The 22,842-nt window shown below is 44.2% G+C and overlaps 1 protein-coding gene across 11 annotated transcripts in view; it reads right to left on the bottom strand.

Annotated features, from left to right (window-relative positions):
- Positions 1–22,842, bottom strand: part of spag9 (sperm associated antigen 9) — a 132,588-nt gene that overhangs the window by 27,104 nt on the left and 82,642 nt on the right. For 4 of the 11 annotated variants that reach the window (XM_033044705.1, XM_033044703.1, XM_033044707.1 and 1 more), the window contains 10 exons: positions 15,733–15,790; positions 13,938–14,090; positions 13,615–13,669; positions 13,006–13,136; positions 12,076–12,132; positions 6,362–6,532; positions 6,092–6,224; positions 3,903–3,995; positions 2,781–2,948; positions 375–546 (listed from right to left, as the gene is read on the bottom strand). In XM_033044705.1, the coding sequence (XP_032900596.1) occupies positions 375–546; positions 2,781–2,948; positions 3,903–3,995; positions 6,092–6,224; positions 6,362–6,532; positions 12,076–12,132; positions 13,006–13,136; positions 13,615–13,669; positions 13,938–14,090; positions 15,733–15,790 (1,191 nt within the window). Of the gene's footprint in view, positions 1–374; positions 547–2,780; positions 2,949–3,902; positions 3,996–6,091; positions 6,225–6,361; positions 6,533–9,248; positions 9,264–9,713; positions 9,717–12,075; positions 12,133–13,005; positions 13,137–13,614; positions 13,670–13,937; positions 14,091–15,732; positions 15,791–16,795; positions 16,811–22,842 lie in introns of all 11 variants that reach the window. The other 7 variants (XM_033044699.1, XM_033044704.1, XM_033044706.1 and 4 more) reach the window with 4 other exon arrangements.

Raw genomic sequence — 22,842 nt, 5'->3', positions numbered from 1 at the left:
TAAGAAAGTTATGGGCTTTTGACTGTCCTCGATCACAGCTTTTGTGTTATCAATGGAAAAGCAATAGGGACCAAGATGCTAATTTCCGAGTATGAAAATGACCATAACTTTTTTAATACTGAAGATATGAAAGTGAAATTGGTATCAAATTAAAGTTCTTTTTATGCTTTATCCGATGGGATAAATTACAGGCTAGATTTTTAAGATCTCAAAATTTTGTAACATTCCTACTTAAATTTTCAACCATTGAATCACCACGTGATCTGCACGTGATTTTCTTTTGAAAAGTGCATAAAAAGATACAAATGTCACTGATGGGTAATGAAAAGAGAGGTCTAAAGAAAAACGGTTCTGGCCCATTTAAAATCACTCACCTGGCACACTGGCTAGGCATAGTATGTGTGAGTTGCAGACAAAGAAACTATCCAAGATTGTTGCAGGCTGGTTGGCATCAATGACCACCACTTTCCCAGTGGAATGTGTGCTTGTGCAGATCCAAGCCAAGCTGGACAACTCCTGCTGATGCCTCAGCTCCTTCTCCTGTTCCTGTGCAACACAGACTTTCATAAGCTCATCCACTCCAACTCTCACTCGATTAGGGTTGCCAACTGTCCCGTATTAGCCTGGACATCCCATATACTGGGCTAAATTGGTTTGTCCCATTCGGGACTGCCCTTGTCCTGTATTTGACGAGGGGACTGTTGGATCTGAGCCCCGCCCGTCCCAATGCACTGCAGCCCATGGAGTGCAGCAGCGTCTGGCCCGTGGCCCCATCGGTCGGCAGCCTGGCCAGCTGTCTGACCATCGGACCTTCGCTTACCGCCGACACCGCCACCCCTCCTTCTCATGGCCGATCATCGGTTCATGGATGGGGTGCCGGACTTTGCCCGCGGCCCGGGCCAAAACCCCTCAGCTGCCCCGCCGGCTGGGCTTTGTGCAGTCCAGCACCCGGGGCAACTCGTCATTCACCCAGCCACGGCCGAGTTGGTCAACGAATTGCCGTCGGGAATTTGTCCCTTATTTTGACTTTTTGTCCCTTTTTTGGGAGTGACAAAGTTGGCAACCCTACACTCGATGCATCAAATCAGTGAACAGCCTGGTTATACACCCTTAAACTCTACCACATGGTAACTCCACTGTATGAATCTGCCTTCGCCAAATCAATGGATCCCAATTATATTGCCCTTTTAACCAAGGATGACTAAGATAAATTCAAGAAAGCAAATTGACACTGTGATTTTCTCAATGTGAGATCAGGGGAGCTCAGACAAGCAGAGGTGAGCAGTTTTATAAGCATAGATGCATCTTAACACATAACCACCCTGGTAAACACCTGCTCTTTGTGCCCTCCTTTCCCTCCAAATGTAGGCAGAGGTACAGCATTAAACCACGTGAAAAAGCCTGACGAAGAGTCCCAAAATGTCACATATCCATGTCCTCCAGAGATGCGGCCTGACCCGTTGAGTTATTCCAGCAATGTTTTTTAATTGTTGAATTACACGATCCTGTTTTAACCACAGTTTTGGGACAATAGCTCAATTATACCTCTTAGGAATGGATTGAGGCAACTGAAATATAATGAAATTCACAAGAATTTCTGAACATTTTATCCAATATAGTATTGGTTGCCATTAGGACAAGATCTAGCTCAACATAAACACCTTCTGTGGTTCAACAGCCAACAATCCAGAGACAAAGATTTTGTCAAGATAATGAAATATACTCCAGCATGAGTCATCACCTCCAGGGATGGAACAGTGAACAACTAAAGTTTCATTATACTTTGCTTCTCCTTCCATCTGATACATCCAAGCTGTGTGCAAATGATAAAAATAGTTCCTGAAGGTCACTCTTGATCAGTTCCATGAAGGATGTATGTGACCTCCACCCAGCACCTTCTGCAATGATTATCAAATCAATGAAGATGCAAAGGGCACTCATTCACTATCAGCCATTGAGTCTCCAACCCTGTCTCAGTTCAACTCTGTTACCCAAGATCAGTAGCAGAGACAGATGAATGGATGAAGAATGAAATACTCTCAACTCTACTTTCAGCCTGTCTGATGAGTTAGGCAAGGAATAAACTGGACAATGCCAAATTGCTGAGTCATCTTTTGAAATCTTATCTCAGGCAACTTAATAATAGAAACATCTAACAACATTTTAAGCAACAAATTATTTGACATTGCTAAAGATTGAGTCATATTTAAGAGCCGGATGTACTTTTTGAGACGGCTCTGCTCCTTCAACCTCTACAGCAAGATGCTGCAGGTGTTCTACCAATTGGTGGTGGCCAGTGCATTCTTCTTCACTGTCATGTGCTGGGGCAGCAGGGGGCGAAGGCTGTGGACGCCAACAACATTAACAAACTCATCAGGAAACCTGGCTCCATCCTGGGGGCGGAGTTGGAGTCATGGGTGGTCTTGGAGGGGAGGATGCTCCTCAAACTGCGGAGCATCTTGGACTATACAGCTCACCCCCTCCATGACGCACTGGTCAACCTGAGGAGCACCTTCAGCAACAGACTGGTTCCACCAAGATGCAGCACAGAACGCCACAGGAGATCCTTCTTCCCTGTGGCTATCAAACTGTACAACTCCCCCCCCTTCTGTCGTGGGGTAGACTGAGACTGACTCCCCTCCCCCCCCACCCCAAATCTTTGCATATCCCAATCCTTTCCACTTGTCACTTTAATTTCAGGTTTGATGTATCTTGTGTTTTATGACTGTTGGATAAATAAAGCTCTATCGTATAGTATGATAAGAAGTTAGTAACCGTACTTTAAGTTCCTGCTCCAGGCGGTCCAGGCTGCTATGAGACCCACTCCGCAGCTTACAGCTTTCTGGTTCCGAACCAGACACGTCGTTGTAAAACACGCTCGCACCAAAGATCGAGCCTCCGTCGCGGGTTTTCCCTCCTGACAAGTTAACACCGACAGCACACCACAACTGGGAAACAAGTGGGGCAAGAGCATGAGTCAAGAACACTTTGTCATCCTGCAGCTCCTTACCTTCAGTGAAACCAAACAGAAAGGTTGGGAATAGAAGTGCAGGGACACACCCAAGGTTAAAAGAAAGCCCATACATATCATATTTAATAATAGCTTGGGCCTGTTGGGACAATGGACCTCTCCTATGCTTAAAGAAAATGTCAAGTTGTCATATTATCAATGTTTAACCAGACTACTTTCTTTATCTTAATAAGGCCGCCCGGGGTGGCGACTGCGGGTGCTCGGAAGGCCCCGACCACGGGTGAACATCTGGGAAGATCAGAGGGGAGGCTGGCTGGACTATGGTGCCTTCCTCACCTTGGTGCCATTGTGTTATGTTGTGTCGTGGACTTTCTGTGTTTGTGCTTTTTTTTTAAATTCTATTTTATTTTTAATATGTTTTATTATTTATTATTTATTTATTTTTATGATACTGACTGTAAAGGGAAATTCATTTTGTTGTCTCTAATTGAGACAATGACAATAAATTTGAATACAATACAATACAATAAGACAACTGGGTTCCACAGTGGTAGAGTTGCTGCCTAACAGCACCAGCCACCAGGCTTCCATACTGACTGCAGGTGCTGTCAGTGCGGAGTTTGTACCTTCTCCCCATGACCATGTAGGTTTTCTCCGGGTGCTCCGGTTTCCTTCCACATCCCAAAGATGTGCAGGTTTGTAGTTTAATTGGCTTCTGTAAATTGTCTCTCGTGTGTCGGATAGAACTAGAACGGGTGATCTTTGGTCGGCGTGGATTCGGTCGGTGAAAGGGTCCGTTTCTACACTGTATCTTTAAACTAACGTATTATAGATTCCAACATTTTCTTAACTACAAATAGATAATGTTTACTCAGTAGAGAATAATTAGAAGCAAATTTCATACAATTCTAGTTATTTAGAATAATGTCACCTTCATAAAGGTGTCTTTGTCGTCCAGAGGCTGCAGGTACACTGGCACTGGCAAGTTCTTCATCTTGTTCTCACATGGACCACCGTTTGTCACCTAAGGCAATACCAACAAGTTACATTAACATTCCAGGAAAAGACACAGAGATGGTGAGTGACAGAGATATAATAACACAGAAATACAGAGGATGTCATTCCAGGAGGAGTTCCAAAAAGCAAATCTGGAATTATAAAAGAGATTACTGAAGGTAGATAAAAACGCTGGAGAAACTCAGCAGGTGAGGCAGCATCTATGGAGCGAAGGAAATTGGACCACCAATTTCAGGTAGTCCTTGCTTTCTCCCTCCTTCCCTTCCCCTTCCCAGCTGTCCCACAGCGTACTGTCTCCGCATCTTCCTTTCTTCCTCCCACCCCCACATCAGTCTGAAGAAGGGTCTCGAACCGAAACTTCACCTATTCCTTCACTCCATAGACGCTGCCTCACCCGCTGAGTTTCTCCAGCATTTTTGTCTACCTTCGATTTTTCCAGCATCTGCAGTTCCTTCTTAAACAAAGAGATTACTGATATTGATTTGAACTACAGTACTAAAAACACCATCTGGATCACCAATAGAATGAAAGTTGGCCATCCTTTACTCAGACTGCCCCATATGTGCCTCCAGACCTATGAATATGATTGACTCTTTAAAAATGCCCTCTGAAGCCAGTCACTCAATTCTACCAAATTGTAAGAAACAAGAAATGAGTGGGGTCAGGAACCTTCTTATAATTTTGTGCAGGGAAGAACTGCAGATGCTGGTTTAAATTTAAGGTAGACACAAAATGCTGGAGTAACTCAGGGGGACAGGCAGCAACTCTGGAGAGTAGGAATGGGCGACATTTCAGGTCGAGTCTGAAGAAGGTTCTCGACCTGAAACGTCACCCATTCCTTCTCTCTAGAGATGCTGCCTGTCCTGCTGAGTTACTCCAGCATTTTGTGTCTACCTTCTTATAATTGTGTTGGTAATGCAGTCCGACTAGCTTTGTGTTCTAACAATGGTCTAACAATGGTCTAACAATGGAGTTTGTCATCTTTTGTTTCTTTATTTTTATCTTCCACACATCCTGCCACACAATGCTCATTTCTTTAACCACCAGATTCATGGGCAATGGCACACAGCCTGCTCTTACAAACCTCGCCCATCCACGCAGAACTCAACATTTGCCAGTAATTGCCTGAAACATGTTATCTAGTTTAAAACCCCACTTTTGCCAAACATCCATGACAAAAAAAAAAAAAAAAGCAGAGTGCTACTCGGGACAAGCCTGCACTATGATACATAGTGACATGGAGAGCACATATTCACAACTAGATAGTATGTAAAGTGTAATACAGCAAGTTCCTGGGTTGAACTTCAGGCTGGTTTATTGGCCATTTCCACCAAGATACAATAACATTTCTTATTCATGTGAAACTCAGGCAGCATCTGTGGGGGGAAGAAACCAAGTCAGCCTTTCAGGTTGATGGCTTCCACCACAATTGTTCTCTGCCTGTCCTTTTTACGATGCTGTCTGGCCCCATAGCATTTCCACTTTTTACATGCCATGTTTAGCGGCACAGTGGCACACGGTAGAGCTACTACCTTACAGCGCCAGAGATCCGGTTCGATCCTGACTATGGCTTGTCTGTACAGAGTTTTTACGTTCTCCCTGTGTCCTGCGTGGGTTTCCTCCGAGATCTTCAGATTCCTCCCACACTCGAAAGACGTGCAGGTTTGTAGGTTAATTTGCTTGGTAAATGTATAAATATAAAAAAAATAGTTCCTAGTGCGTGTAGGACATTGTTAATGTGAGGGGATCGTAGGTCGGTGCAGACTCGGTGGGCCGAAGGGCCTGTTTCCGTGCTGTATCTCTGAACGTTATTAGCACGGCCAGCAATTGCAGCCCATTGTTAAGTGCATTTGGAAAACTTGGGGGTAAGTCTCTTAAGCTGCTGCAGTCCTTGTGGAGAAAGCTCCAGGATTTAAACCCAGCGATGATAGTCAGAGTCATACAGCATGGAAACAGGCCCTTCGGCCCAATTTGCCCATGCTGACTAAAATGCCCCATCTACACTAGTCCCACCTGCCTGCGTCTGGCCCATATTCCTTTAAACCTTTCTTATCCATGTACCTGTATAAACAAAGTGAAGCAAAGATGAAGCCAAGTGTTTACCTGTTTGAATTTTGGAGGCAGACTCCAGCCATAAGCCTGAATTCGACCATCATCTTTCTGAACATGGGCCTTCACTTGACGATACTGTTCCCTCTTCTGCTCCCTGCGGACGGCTGAAGTATTCTCATTGCCACTAACAAAGAACAAAGTTACGTAATGCAATAGCTGTTTCACTTCCTCACTTTTGATTTAAAAAAATAAAGCATTACATAACAGTGTTGTTATCCAATTTGCTTGGATAGGTAAATATTAAAATATGGCAGCACTTACTCTTCATTAAGAAAATCAAATGCCTTCGACTTGGGCAACTGAGATATAGCACCGGTTCTTTTCTTGACCACGCCAGGAGTGACGTGTGAGGTGGGGGCATTGTATTTAACGTTGACTGGTGGGACGGGTTTCTTGGTTGGATTAATAGAAGGACTGAACAAGCGGCTAAAACTGGAGGTGAATCAAAGAAAAAGAATCAACATAAGAAAGGAATATTGTGCAAATTCAGCATGCTGTAAGACCACCCCCAAAAGCACATCTTATATCATCCTCAGGGACCCCCCAAATCAAATTAAGCCAATGGGCTACGTTCATTTGTATTAAAACTAACGTTATATTTCTGAAGTACATCCACACTCCCTCCCTTCCTCAGTTTTGCATTGCTTTATAAGGGCCTATCCCACGTCAATTTTTTCAGCGACTGCCGCCGTCATTGACTGACGTATCAGGGTTGCCGAAAGATTTTGTACATTTCAAAAACCAGCGGCGACAAAAAAATGTTGCGACACTTGAGACACCGCGCGTCAATATGTCATCACGCCGTGTCACGCCACGACTTTTACAGTGACCTGATACGTCAGTCGCTGAAAAAAAATCAGCAAGTGGGACAGGCCCTTTACAGCCAGGCCTGCAATGCAGATAAGGGTATTTACCGTTTGGGATTTGAACCTAGCATAGAGAATCTTAAAAAGACAGACACAAAATGCTGGAGTACCTCATCGGGACAGGCAGCATCTCTGAAAGGAAAGAATGGGTGATGCTTCGGGTCGAGAGCTTTCTTCAGCCTGACTTCTTTAGTCTGAAGATGGGTCTCGACCCGAAACGTCACCTATACCTTCTCTGCAGAGATGCTGCCTGTCCCGCTGAGTTACTCCAGCATTTTGTGTCTATCTTTGCTGTAAACCAGCCTCTGCAGTTCCTTCCTACACAGAGAATCTCAACTTCAGCATTGACAATTAAAAGTCCAAAATATTCTTCTGAGAGCCTGAGCCAAAGGGTGGACAGATTATGACTATTCCTTAGAGTGCCGGAGGATGAGGGGGGTGATCTTATAAAGGTGTATAAACTCAGGAAGGGGATAGGGTGAATACACAGAATCCTTTACCCAGAGTGGGGTAATCAAAAAAAGGTCATACATTTAAGGTGAGAGGGGAAGCATTTAATAGGAACCAGAGGGGCAACCTTTTCCTCGTACAGGGTGAAGGGTATATGGAATGAGCTGCAAAGAGGAGGTAGTTGAGGCAGGTACTATAAAAGCATTTCAAAGACATATGGACAAGTACATGGATAGAAAAGGTTTAGAGGGATAGAAACATAGAAAAATAGGTGCAGGAGTAGGCCATTCGGCCCTTCGAGCCAGCACCGCCATTCAATATGATCATGGCTGATCATCTAAAATCAGTACCACGCATCTGTCTAATCCTTTAAGAATTTTATATGTTTCTATAAGATCCTCTCTCATCCTTCTAAATTCCAGTGAATACAAGCCCAGTCGACCAATTCTTTCATCATATGTCAGTCCCGCCATCCTGGGAATTAACCTGGTGAACCTACGCTGCACTCCCCTCAACAGCAATATGGGGCAAATGCAGAGAAATGGGACTAGCTTAGCTGGGGTATCTGGTAAGCATGGACAATTTGGGCTGAAGGGCCTGTTTCTGTGCTGTATGATTCTATGACTCTCGGTCCCTTTCTTTAACAGCAGTGTGCCTCGATGCTTTATATTTAATTGGGTAATTGTGCAGTGCTCTGCTGTGGGCAATACACTGCCAACCCCATCCTCCCCACTCAACAAGCACACACACACACGGTGCCTGGGATCAGTGGCTGCCTTTAAGGGTTACAAATTCTTCTATGATTATCTTTTATAACTTGGGGAATAGCCTTGAGCAGGCTTGGGGAATAGCTATCAGGCTTGCAAGTCACTTGAATCCACGATCATTATTCTCAGGCATTCTTAATGGATCAAAAACATCGAGTGGAGATTAAATTGATGTCATTTTGAACAGAATGCTGGAAAAATTCAGTGGGTCAAGCAGTATCTGTGGAAGCAGGTGGTACAAGGCAATGTCCCGGAGAAGGAGTGGAGGAAAGAGGAAAGATAGCTAGTCTATAGCAGTACATGTGGTGGGATGGAGACTGGTGGGTGATTGGTGAAAACAGATGGGGGTGGGTTTAATTGTGGATTTTCAGCTAACTCGCCACCTCCCCTCACCCTACACTTATCAGCCCATCTAGTTTCCTGCTCTCTTTCTCCACCTCTTCAATACCCACCCATCCTCTGTCACCTGGCTCCACCCACCAGCCTCTAGCTCATCACCCACTTTCTTCTTCCCTGTCCTGATAAAGGTTCTTGACCCCAAAATGTAACTTTTGCCTCCACAGATGCTACTAGTCTTTGCTGAGATCTTCCTGCATTGTTAGTTGTTCCAGCATCTGCACTTTCTGTTGTCTGCATTTTGCACAGATGTGTTTGAAAATTAACTCTTGTTATTTGCATCACTGACGTTTATGGTACACGCGCTCAATTGCTTCTTGAAAAGGTGAAAGTGCATTCCCGAGCTGTTTGTGGCCGACTCACTTGACTGGGCGGCAAGGGCTAGCTGTGTTGTTGGGGGGAATGGAGTCACAAAAAGGCAATGACTGTATTTGATTTCTCTCCTTAAAAGGATATTGCATTCATTGGGCAGCTACACCGATACATTTTACTGACAACAACATTATACTTTAAAAAGGTTGTTTTGAACTGGATTTGCGTTCCCATGGCAACCTTTTTAATATGTCAGCCCCTTTTTAATTCTATTTAAGCTCTGGACTTAGTGTGGACTTGTCAGCCACTGCAAAACAACTGAAGATATTAAACTCGAGTTGTCACTTTCGTACTTACTGATGTTTCCCACTCCTTTTCCAGAGGAAAGATGAATAAAATATGATGAAAGCTCCATAGCATTAACAGAACATTCACAGCAACATTTTAATTAATTACAGTCATTAAAAAGTTTAGCTCTTTGATGGCAACAAAAATAAAATGATGTCAACAGAGCAGGGATTGACCACAGTCTCAAAGCCATTCCCACACACCTGCTCTGACACACTCACACACATAAAGGTACATGCATTTTAACACGAGCCAAATATATTGCAAAAACAAAATACAACCTTTTCTCCCCCCCCCCCCCCACCCCCCAAAAATAAGTCGTATCTGCACCATCACCACAAGTGAATGCACACACGTCAGACAAACTCAGCCTCAGCTATTCTGTCAGCGCACAGAGTCACTCGGCTCTTTAATGCAGGTTAAAGTGAAAGTCAAAGAATTCAGAGCAAAAATAACACCACAAAATATACCTACAGTCTGAAGGTGAATATCAACAGGGGAACATGAAAATAAAAATGGAAATAAGGCATTAATAATCACATGCATAAGGTTTGTTCAGTGTTTTTGATAGAAACTGCATCAATGTAGATCAGCAGAGACATCATGTTGGACTAAGGTCACAATTTGGAAGTGGTAGCAAAAAAAAAGACATGGTAATATGCAAAGTGGTTGCGTGCGTGCGTGCATGTGTGTCTGTGTTGGGGATGAGGGGGTGCAAGGGGAATCATTGGTTACGATGGATAAACAGTAGACTACCCAGTCCTTAACTGCAGCAACGTTTGTTAAGTGAAGCATTGTTTGACCCTAGTTTATTCTTGCTGAGAATAAATTAAATCAATTGTCCTGGCTTGGTTGGTTATTGACCATCATACAGAAGGTGCACGTAAGACAAACTTGCAAGAAGTTACTTGGTAAAATGATGACACTTCTCGTGTGACTGGAAAAGAAAATGACCAGGGATTGTAAAGGTTCGCCACAGATCCACGTTGGTAACCTTGCAATTGAACTGTGGGGATGGAGGCTGCACGAGACAACATTATCTGGTAGTGAGATTCATACAGGGAAATGTTGTCAAGTTTCATGCTGTACTGATCTATAAAGCTGCAGCAGTTACCCAAGGTATTCCTCTTCATCTGGAAAATGGATCACTTCTGCAGAAAGGCATGAGCAGCTACACAAAGGCTCATGTTCTTGCCCAACATAGGTGATGTACTAAAGACAGACACAAAGTGCTGGAATAACATAACCCTTCTTCAGAACGTCACCCATCCCTGTACTCCAGAGATGCTGCCAGGCCTGCTGAGTTACTTCGCACTTTGTATCATCTACCTGTGGTACAAACCAGCATCTGCAGTTCCTTACTTCTACAAACTGTGATGTACTGTCTGATTGTAAACATGCTTGATACACTTTAAATCACAGTGGAAAGGCAAAAAGGAAATTCTCACCATTTCATTGAGTACCAAGCCATGTACTAGGCCTTCCTGCCCCCCCCCCCCCCCTCCCCCCACCCCCCCCCCCCCCACCCCCACCCTGCATCAGTCTGAAGAAGGGTTTCGGCCCAAAACGTTGCCTATTTCCTTCGCTCCATAGATGCTGCCGTACCCACCAAGTTTCTCCAGCAATTTTGTCTACCATGTATTATATAGATTCTGTACAATGATCTACCCTACACATGGTGAATGTCTCATTACACAATGATTAGAGATTTAGGGAGAATCGACTAGGAAGACCCAGTAAACTTATCTACATTCCTCCCAACCAGTATCTCTACCAGGCTAACAGAGCGGTATTCTGATCTTGTGAATCTGCACATAAAGAGGCTGTCGCACTGCGGCGACCTAATCCGCGAGTTCAGACGAGTTTGCCCTCGATTCATACTCGCAGCATGGTCGACACGAGGTCCTAGGAGGTCTTTGTAACTCTCCTTCATGCTCGAGAGTAGTCCCCGCGTACTCGAGGCCTCAGCTAGGTCGCGGTGTATGTTGAAAAATGCCCGCGAGTAAAAAAAGGTCGCCATGGAAAAAAATCAATACTTTTTTTACTCGTAGGTTTAGTCGAAGGAGGTCGGCATGTTATTCGTAGGTAATCGAGGGTAGTCAAAGGTAGTCGTAGATAGTCTTCATCATAGTCGAAGGGAAGTCGAAGGAGATCGAAGGAGGTCGTCTTCACTCTCCACTATTCGGTGTCCAATTTTCCCCGAAGCTAGTCGAAGCTAGTCTTCAACATAGTCAAATGAGGTCTTCAACATGACACTTTTTCAAACTCTCCTAAACTCTTCTAAACTCGCCAATTAGGTCGCCGCAGTGGGACAGCCTCTTAACCACAAGATTTAACAAAATAAAAGTTTGCAGATGATGAAGTCCTCACTGTGACGGACCATTCCACAACAATGTAAGGCCACCTTGTGCTACAATTGAACAGAGTGCACAGGTGGCACAGACAAACGCCATTGTGGCTCCACACAAGTGGCCATCGTCTGTGTGATTTGCAGTCACTCATTCAGGCCTCTCCTAATGCACCAGCATTTCCAAATCACACACATCCCCACTTGGAAATGCATCACTGATCCTTCATCGACATAGTGGATAATCCCTGGAACTCCCAACAATATTACTGCCAGCCATACTTCACGGCAGTTTAACACAGCCTCCCAAGTGTGGGCAATAAATGCTGGCCTGCCAGCGATACGCTCATTCCAAGAGATAACTAAATAGCAATCGACCCGATCTTAGATGTAAACCCTCAACATCATATCTTTTCCTTTTCGAGTCAGGTCCGACAATTAACTTCAAAGAAGCAGCCAGCTCCTGCAGAATTCAAGAGATTGACTTACAACTGCCAGATGGTAGATTTCTTCTTTTCCTGCATAGATGGATTCTCTCTTGAGGCACTAAGAACAGAGGATACACAAATATTCAGCATTCAAATTCTACTCAACAATTTAAACATTTAAAGTGACATTTTGTTGATGGGGAAAAAAAGCAAATCACGTGTGGTCTGAATTTGCTTTCAAAACAAGCTCTTTCTTACAAATTCTCCAAGTTGGGAGACACATGTCCTAATTCAGATGCTTCTTGTGTTAGTGCATAAGGGTGGCACAACAGTAGAGTTGCTGCCTTACAGCGCCGGAGACCCGGGTTCGATCCTGATTACGGGTGCTGTCCGTACGGTGTTTATACGTTCTCCCCGTAACCGTGTGGGTTTTCTCCGAGATCATTGATTTCCTCCCACGCTCCAAAGTCATACAGGTCTTGGTGTGTGTGTGATTTGTCCCTCCTGTGTAGTATAGTGTTAATGTGCGGGGATCGCTAGTCGGCGCCGACTCGGTGGTCCGAAGGGCCTGTTTCCGCGCTGAATCTCTAAACTAAACTAAAACTAAGATGCTCTCAGATTCAGAACACACATTGCTTTTTGAAACTATCCCTTATCTATATTCCTCTCAACCTATATCTCAACCTGGCATGCTCAGTGAGTACACAAGGGAATTGATGTTTACTCTGGTGTGCTGTGTGCTATGAAATCTGTGAGTAGTTCCGTTTTACCATACATGTACAATGCTGAATTACCTCGCCCCCCCCCCCCAAGCCGTGGAGCGATCGCTAGGTCTCAACTATTTGCAACTGGTCACTGAGACGGGCAAATCCATTTTCAACCAGGTTTCAACCAGTGAGTCTCCTTGCCCAGGCTGGAGGTTGAATGTTGCCGTGACCACAGTCCACTCTAACCCCCCCCCCCCCCCCCTGGTAAAGGGCTGGACCCTTACCGAATCATCTCTGTCCACCGTACAGCTTCCTGCAGCTCCATCAGCCGTTCCTTGTACTGGTTCCGTTCCATGAGGACTCTGGCCATCTCCACGCGAGTGAAGCGCTTTCTCTGAGCAGTGGGAACATCACTCTGTTTTTTAATGTAGGAAAGAACTCATTAGACGTGGCAAACGAGTATTTTATCAGCACAAAGTGCTGGCCATCACATAATGTACTCATCGGCAAGATGGCGCCCAAGCCGGGCGACTCTCTGCGCGCTGGTGGTCCCAGAAGTGGATCGGCAATCATTCGTTACAAATCATTCCACTCTTTTAAACCTCTACTCCAACAGCAGTCATATGTACACTGTGGACAGCTCGGTTATAAACGTGTGTAGTCTTTCCAATGACTGGACAGCATGCAACAAAAAAGCTTTTCATTGCACCTTGGTACGCATGACAATAAACTAAACTACCTAAACACTACAGATTAAAGTGCATAATCAATATCCGTTGATCAATACAATGCCATGCGCTGTGAATGAAACCTGCCTGAAGGCTGAAAGTTAGCTTGCTGAGAAATTGGAAATCTAAAAATGGGGAATGGTAAGGACAGAAAAACCATTATACCTCGTCAGAATCCTCCTTCGCTCTGCTCTTTGCTTCTTCTGCCTCCACGCGTACTCTGAAACAACATATTGCAATCTTAAGCAAATGAATCAGGAAGGCACGGGTATACCAGCTCTGCACATTGGACAGCTTAAAAACAAATGGTCAAGGACATTTATGTGGTTGTTAAAATGAGTGGAAAAGTGAGTAGTTTGTGTGGTCCTGCAATAATGATTTGTAATCTGACAGCCACTAAGAGTATATCTGCACTTTCAACTGCCTAAGAATGACATCAATGTGATCTGTGCACTGTGTGTGTGGAAGAGACAGTCAGACATTCTCACTTCCTCAGCTCTTCCTCCAAGTCCTTGTTCTTCTCCTCCAGTTTCAGCTTGGCTTGTCTGACCGACTCCAATTCCCCCTGCAGCACGTCCTTCACACACGTCAGTTCATCAATCTGCGCTATCAGGTCATTCTTCACCACGTTCAGGGCATTTCTAAACAGGAGGGAGAATCGGACAACAGTCAGAGAATATTCCAAACTATAACGGAATTAGGATGAAGAAAGTGGAACGGAAGCATTGACCCTTTGTATTACAAGGTCAAAAGCAAGAAAACTCTGTAACACTCCATGATCCCCTGGGTAAATAATCTCAAAGTCATCTCACATATGGAGAGATGTCACAATTCTTCACTTGGAAAATCCTAATGCACTCACGATAAGTCACCAAAGGGAATCAGAGGGAGAATATTCCCAAACTGTCTCACATTCACCAACACCATCTCTTTCAATCCTGATTCCTTCCAACACTTCACAGAAAGTACTATGACACTGCCAGAAGCAGGGCAGTGAGCTGACCAAGCATTGCATGTTGGTGTCACAGATCTCCACAGGCCTCAATGCCATGTGGGCAATTCATGAAACTTCTGGCTCAATCCAGAATTCCCTTCATCACTATGTGCTTTATATAACAAAGGCCCTGCACAGATTAATGGAAGCTTCATTTACAATAATCTCTTACCAGAGCAGGTGAAATTAACTTACACAATTACACTCAATATTGCCTCTACTTCCTCATAAGATGAAGGAATTTGGAATGTCATGAACAACTCCTCCTAATTTCTACAGACACACAGTAGAAATTATTCTATTGCGATGGGTCACGACTTGCTTTAACAATGATTCTGCCTTCAACAATCTCTTCACTCCAAGGACATTATTTGGATCATAAGAGGCAGAGGGGTGTCCTTACCAAGTTGTACACCCTCATGAGCGGCACCACTAAGATGAACACTGTCTTTTTCCCCGGGTAGAAAACTCGAGGGCGCAGGCTTAGAAATGAGAGATTTGTGGGTCCTAAGGGGCATTTTTCTCTCAGAGAGTAGTCCGTATATGGAATGAGCTGCCATCATTGTAGAAGTGGATACAATTATGATTTTTAAAAGACACTAGACCAAGTGCAGACCCGTTGGGTCTGTTCCCGCAACGTGCGGTTGCAAGGGGAGGAGGCGGCCTGACATCATCGCGCAACGCCACGCGCTAGGCCTACGCCGTCAAGACGCTGCGTACGACGTCAAGACGCTGCGTACGCCCTCAATGCGCCTGCGGGCCGACAGGTCGTTGACGCGCGGGATTTTCGGACAGTGCAAGCCAGCGAGGACAGCGAAAAGCAGCGGGGGGGAGCAGGCGATCTTTGGCTTCAGCCAGCATGACAGAGCCAGGCTGGGGGGGGGGGGGGGGGTTAAAATCGTTAGCGAAATGGGAAAAATGTCGGTCGCTAGCGAAATTTTGGAGGAGAGCCGGGCGTCAGCAGCCGTTATGGTTGCTGGCCAGCAGGAGGCGAAAAAATGCGTGGGAGGATTTTATTAAAAATGTGTGCAGAAAAATGACTACATTTAATGAGTGGATGAGCGAATGTAAAAGTAAAATGGCTAGCGAAATGGACAAATGTCTGAAGTATAGCTCTTTGACCAAGTGAACTCTCACAAAGTTTCCCAAAGTTACCTTAAGAATATAAATATACAAAAACTTACTTGCTTGAAACCTCCCCTCTTCAAATATAAACATTCAGACGTACAGTAAGATGCACTACACAAGTTTACCTGGAACGCAAACAGTAGCGATCAATTGAGACTTACTTGGTCTCCAGCAGTTGTGTGTTTTCTTGAATAAGATTCTCAACCTCGCGACCCATGCCTGCCAATAAATTAAATGCAAGAAGTTATCAGCCTTCGGTTGCACGATGAGTTTCAGCTCAATCCATTTCCAATGGGAAATCACTACCACAGAGGAAACCTGGAGGGTATCATCTCCCATTCTGAAATCATTCCATTAATATGAGTTCATGATGAGTCTATTATATATATTAATGGCTGGCTGTTTGTGAAAAGCAAACAAAAATGCTACTGACACCAAGATTCGACCGTACCACATTCAAAAGCTACTGATACAGATGGCTTCCCATCATAGATCAGCAAACAAGACGGTAGCAAAATATGTGACGGATGTGATAGTCAGCAGCACATGGAACAAGGACTGGATAAGGAAGCAACAATGGAAGTACAAGTAGTCTTGTGGCTTCATTACCTCAATGTAAAAGAGAAACCATCAGCTTTGGGAACAGAGTATCAAACCAGTCTCAAATCACCAAAGGGTTCAGCTGTTAATTTATAGATGAATGGTGGAATCTGGGGGAAATTGACAGCAGCTTGGGGTGACTAGGAAGCTGAAGGAGTGCGGGGGGGGGGGGGGCGGGATGTATGGTGGTCAGTACATAGTCTGTGGGCTGAAGGGCCTGTTTTGATGCTGTACGATTCTGAAATAGGAGAATTGTCGTATTACAAAGGAGGTGTATGTGGAAAAACAGAAGATAGAGCAATGACAATTATGTGATCACCAACAACACCCTCCTTGATCCTCACCCCTACCCGTCCCAACTTTATGCAGTCGGCTCTGTGGAAATATTACTTAACTGGGTAACAAACTGGATTTCTTTGTATTTAAATCCAAGATCACATCTATTTAGGACTTGGATGGAAACCAGCCTCCTCTTTTTAATGAGGAACAATGTGCAAGTACTTGAGTCACTTTCCAACATGGCAGGAAGAAACAACAGGCAGCAGCACATGGTCCCACTTGTCACTTGTCATGTGGGCACCAACAGCTATACGTAATAACGAGCAAGTGCAGATGAAGTCTTACCAAAGATATTATGATCTGAGAGCCCATGCATTCCGAGTGAAGCAGTAAGAAAGGAAACATTGATGTAAGATGCAGCATGAGAGGGACACACAAGCAAGTTATGAAGCACAAATGTGGCCTGGCTCACAATCACATGGTCAGTGCGTCTAATCCAATTTCACCCAGATTGAATTGCAACTTCCGAGGCAGTTACAGTCATTTGTTCAAGAACAACATTATCTGTCAATATTTTTAGGAAAGATTCTCAAATGAAGGTACTCTTTAGGAAAGATTACCTTTATCTCAAATCCTGAAGATAAGCAGCACAATTACAGACAAAAGTAAGCAATGTTTCTTCATAACCAAACAAAAAACAACTTTTCACTGTAATTAATTTATGGTTCAGGGAGGAGAAAATGTTTTGTAGGTTAATTGGCTTCTGTATATTGTCCCTAGTGTGTAGGATAGTGCTAGTGTATGGGGCGATCAATGGTCGGCGCAGACTGGGTGGGCTGAAGGGCCTGTTTCCGCACTTTATCTCTAAAGTCTAAAATGCCAATAAAAGGAAACAACAAAAAAAACACAGCAGAGATAAACAACTGGTGTAATATGGCCATTGACAGAGCCATGCCACAAACATCACCCACTTCCTCGATGATGTGCAGTGGTTCTGCTGCACCTTTCCAGAGTTCTTCCACTTACTATCTCTACTTTGTTGAATTAAACTATGTCAGCTACAGAGCACTAAGCCAGCGTGCATAGACAGAAAGGAAAGGCTAGTTATAAACAATTCCTCTCTTCCTTATTCCTAGAACACTGGACAAATTGATAGGGTTTATTATTTTCAATCAATATAGTTTCAGTTGTTTTGTGAAATGAAGATGCATAACAGTGCTTCAGCATAATGCACTTGTCTGTTCAATGAGGCTGGCACCTCTGTACAAAACCTGGAGAGGGTACAGAGAAGAGTTACGAGGGCGTTGCCAGGAATAGAGGGTGTGAACTATAGGGAGAGGCTGAGCAAGCTGGGTCTCTATTCCTTGGAGCGCAGGAGGATGAGGGGTGATCTTAGAGGTGTATAAAATCATGAGAGGAATAGATCGGGTAGATGCACAGAGTCTCTTGCCCAGAGTAGGGGAATCGAGGACCAGAGGACATAGGTTTAAGGCAATCTTCTGGAACTGTGAATCATTGACACAGACAACTGTAGAGGCCAAGTCAATGGATATTGACCAGTCTGAAGAAGGGTCTCGACCCGAAACGTCACCCATTCCTTCTCTCCAGAGATGCTGCCTGTCCCACTGAGTTACTCCAGCATTTTGTGTCTATCTAATGGATATTGTTAAGGTGGAGATTGACAGATTCTTGATTAGTATGGGTGCCAGGGGTTATGGGGAGAAGGCAGGAGGATGGGGTTGAGAGGGAAAGATAGATCAGCCATGATTGAATGGTGGAGTAGACTTGATGGGCTGAATGGCCTAATTCGGCTCCTAGAACTGATGACACCGACGTCCCCACTCCCACCGTAGGTTACAGGGGGCTATTTAAAATGAGGACAAAAAAGGAACAAAGATTGATTAAGAAAACAATGACAGCTGCAAAGAACGGTGTGATGTTAGAAGTGTTATCACATGAGACTATATTGGTTGCACTAGGAAAGGAAGAAGATGGAACTTTGTTTGCCTTCTATCACAGTGAGGAATGTGGGGGAGTCACTGTGGTGGATGTTCATGTTAAACATTTACTTGTTGCTCTCTATTGGTATGACTGAATGGCAAATCAAATTCCTCGTATGTTTCAAAACAATATTTGGCTCATAAATTACTATTATGATTATAATGATGACTGAGGACAGAGCGCAATCAGGGTGATGGAAGTGGAAGAGACCTCCAAGCAACATCAGAAGGACTCATCTCTCAGCAAAAGATGACAACATTTCAAGGCAAATTCTAAAATAGTAATGATGGGGTATTTGACTTCCTCCAGTTCTAATTGTGAGACACTCAGTGTAAAAGGAGAGTAGACACAGAATTCCTACAACGAGACTCTTTTACAATCACTATTTCAACAAGCAGGTGGAAAGTTTCTGATTCAGTTTTGGAGACTGAAAATGGACACGGGAAAAGTGTTAGCAGTGGAAGGACACTTTTCAGCCCACAAGTTGTACAAGGTAGGCTGTGTGGCTGGAACGTGGGTTGGAAGTGCTGGAGTTCAGGGAAGCTTAGGGCTGGGCTTGGGGACCAGAGGAGCTGTGCGTTTCAGCTCGTTTAAAAGAAATAAAGTGTGGAGACACAAGAAACTGCAGAGCAAGAAAAAACAAATGTTGGACGAACACAGAATCTGTGGCGAGTGGACAGGTGAGATTTCAGCTCGGGACCCTTCTTTAGACAAGGGTGTTGGGGTAATATGAGTAACCTCCAATAGCCCAGAGTTCTGGCAGCCCAAAGTCACATGGGTGCCAGGATGTCATTGTTTTCCTGTATTTGGAAGCTGCAATCTTTAATATTCCAAAGCACGTTCTTGTATGGCTCCACACAGAAATATTGTCAATGTTGTAACGAATGAAACAAGTGTCAGTGACAGAGAGAGATGGACTAAAACAGAACAGGTTAAACAGACAGAAAATATCAGTGTACAGTACATGAAAATATACACACCAGAAAACTCCCCTGGGTCAGCAGCCCCAGAGAAAGGAAGCATGAGAAGAAAAAGGCTAATTAGCTTGAGAATGAGAGCTATTTCTATCATGATCAGCAGACGGTGCATTGAAAGCCGTGCACTCCCACATCACCTGCACAACAGGCAAGAGGGAAGGCAGAAGCACATTGATATTGGGTCCATTGCCACAGCCAGTGCACAGAAACATTTGAAAGCAACATTACATACATCAGGTTTGCTTGCACAAACAATGCAACAAGAAACGTGCAAATGATAGAACAGAAATTAACTTTATAAGCAAGCACAACAACATACAAAACCATTCTGTGTCTGGGTGCACCTCAGCCATAGAATTCTTCAGTCACACACACGCCGAGACCAAGGGGTGATCTTATAGAGATGTATAAAATGATGAGGGGGAATTGACAGGGTGATTGCAGTGTAGCGGAAACAATAACCAGAGGACATAGGTTTAAGGTGAAGGGTAAAATTTAATAGGAACCTGAAGGGCAATGTTTTCACTCAGAGGGTGGTGGGCTTAGTTTAGTTTATTGTCACGTGCACCGAAGAACAGTGAAAGCATTTTTATTGCGTGCTTTCCAGACAGCAGCAAGACTATACATGATTACAATCAGGCCACCCACAGTGTATGGATACAGGATAAGGGGATAAAATATAATGTGAGATACCACACCTGGAGTATTGTGTGGAGTTTTGGTCCCCTAATTTGAGGAAGGACATTCTTGCTATTGAGGGAGTGCAGCGTAGGTTTACAAGGTTAATTCCCGGGATGGCGGGACTGTCGTATGCTGAGAGAATGGAGCAGCTGGGCTTGTACACTCTGGAGTTTAGAAGGATGAGAAGGGATCTCATTGAAACATATAAGATTGTTAAGGGTTTGGACATGCTAGAGGCAGGAAACATGTTCCTGATGTTGGGGGAGTCTAGAACCAGGGGCCACAGTTTAAGAATAAGGAGTAAGCCATTTAGAACGGAGACGAGGAAACACTTTTTCTCACAGAGAGTTGTGAGTCTGTGGAATTCTCTGCCTCAGAGGGCGATGGAGGCAGGTTCTCTGGATGCTTTCAAGAGAGAGCTAGATAGGGCTCTTAAAAATAGCGGAGTCAGGGGATATGGGGAGAAGGCAGGAGCGGGGTACTGATTGGGGATGATCAGCCATGATCACATTGAATGGCGGTGCTGGCTCGAAGGGCCGAATGGCCTACTCCTGCACCTATTGTCTATTGTCTAATGTATAATGTAATGTCCAGAAAAGTCTGATTAAAGATAGTCCAAGGGTCTCCAATGAGGTAGACAGCAGCGGAGGAACGCTCTCTAATTGGCGATTGGATGGTTGCTGTCTGAGGAGGTCGTTGAGGCAGGTACAATAACAGCAGTAAAAGGCACTTGGTTGGTACATGGAGAGGTGAGATTTAGAGGGATATGGACCAATTGAGGCAAAGAGGACTAACATGGTTGGCATGGACGTATTGGATTAAAGGGCCCGTTTCCATATTGTATGATACACACCCTACTTACCTCCCTACATGCACACAAAGGCAGAGAGATTAATATAGAGACAACCAGCGAGGAAAAGCTTGTTAGTAGGGTTGATGGAATTCTGGATTACAGAATAGCTGTTTGGGGACATGCCATATTTAAAGCAGATTCAATGCTACTCTGGGTGAAGGGAAAAAGTACACAGATACACAAGTTAATGATGAAGGAATGAGGAACTGGCCGGCAACCAAGATGCACCACATTTACAGATAAACATCTGATTTATTATTATAAATCCATCCCAACACTCGGAGCTTTACAATCACACTCGTGATTTATTGGCCAACTGTGAGGCATGACCTTTGATCTTAAACACTTGCCCACGGAAAGAGGATATTGAGAAATGATGGGGAGAAGAAAGAGGAGGCAGAACTGGGAAAGACTAAATGATATCAAACTTGGCCTTTAAATCTCCATAACTGAACAGAAGGAAAGTCAAGGACCCAACAATGTGCACAGACCACAATGAAGCTCGACACAATGCGCTGGAGTAACTCAGCGGGACAGGCAGCATCTCTGGAGGGAAGGAATGGGTGACTTTTTGGGTCAAGACCCTTCTTCAGACTTGAAACGTCTTCTTCAGACCGTATCGACCTGAAACGCCACCCGTTCCTTCTCTCCAGAGATGCTGCCTGTCCCGCTGAGTTACACCAGCTCTTTGTGTCTATCTTCAGTTTAAACCAGCATCTGCAGTTCCTTCTTATACAGGCCACAATGAAATCCATATGGGGGAGGGAACGGGGAGGTGGTGTAGGGTATAGGAGGGACAAACAAGGAAAGAGTGGGCAAAAGGGAGAACCTAGCTAGATTAATCTGAAGCACATCAGAAATGGCAACCTGCAATCTCTTTTTGTGTTACTGAGTTGTCAAACTGGTCGAGTTAAATCTTCAGGTCCTTGTGCCCTGCAGCTTGTTCATACAGTAACACCCAGTGCCTGGTGAATCCAAGTCACAATCACTTCCAATACTGGTATCTAGATGAGTTGTACTGGGTTTAGGTGAGCAAACTCATTTCTTTCTGTCATAATGGCCAATCCCAATGCTAGATATGGGCATGCATTTCATCAGAAAGAAAGGATGGAACAGGTTTTAATGGCCAAAGATTAAGACAAATCAAAACAAGTTTTGAATTTTAGCGCCGTTTCCCATTAAACAGTACAGTTCAGTTTATGTACATGTACCGAGCTAAAGGGTCTGTTCGAGAAATACTGTGCATAAGGGAATCCTTCTCCGGTCAGTCTTTGAACCACAAAAGAGTATTACTTGAGAAATAAAATCCTATCAAATTCTAAATATTAAACGCTTTAAAAAAATATTTTAAAAAGTTATTAAAACAAGAAGTAGAATGGTTCTTACAACATTTGAACATGGGATAATTTGAAATTAAAATTTTTTGGGAGGGGGGAGGGTTTGCCTACTTAATTCTTTAAAAAAACTGTGATTAGCCCAGACACAAAAATCAGAAACAACACCATAGAAACATAGAAAATAGGTGCAGGAGTAGGCCATTCGGCCCTTCTAGCCTGCACTGCCATTCAATATGATCATGGCTGATCATCCAACTCAGTATCATGTACCTGCCTTCTCTCCATACCCCCTGATCCCTTTAGCCACAAGGGCCACATCTAACCCCCTCTTAAATATAGCCAATGAACTGGCCTCAACTACCTTCTGTGGTAGAGAATTCCACTGATTCACCACTCTCTGTGTGAAAAATGTTTTTCTCATCTCGGTCCTAAAAGATTTCCCCCTTATCCTTAAACTGTGACCCCTTGTTCTGGACTTCCCCAACATCGGGAACAATCTTCCTGCATCTAGCCTGTCCAACCCCTTAAGAATTTTGTAAGTTT

The sequence above is a fragment of the Amblyraja radiata genome, chromosome 26, assembly GCF_010909765.2.
Source record: "Amblyraja radiata isolate CabotCenter1 chromosome 26, sAmbRad1.1.pri, whole genome shotgun sequence".
In the NCBI taxonomy this organism is placed as follows: domain Eukaryota; kingdom Metazoa; phylum Chordata; class Chondrichthyes; order Rajiformes; family Rajidae; genus Amblyraja; species Amblyraja radiata.
The sequence above is the reverse complement of the archived record's forward strand: the minus strand, read 5'-3'. Positions and strand labels throughout refer to the sequence as shown.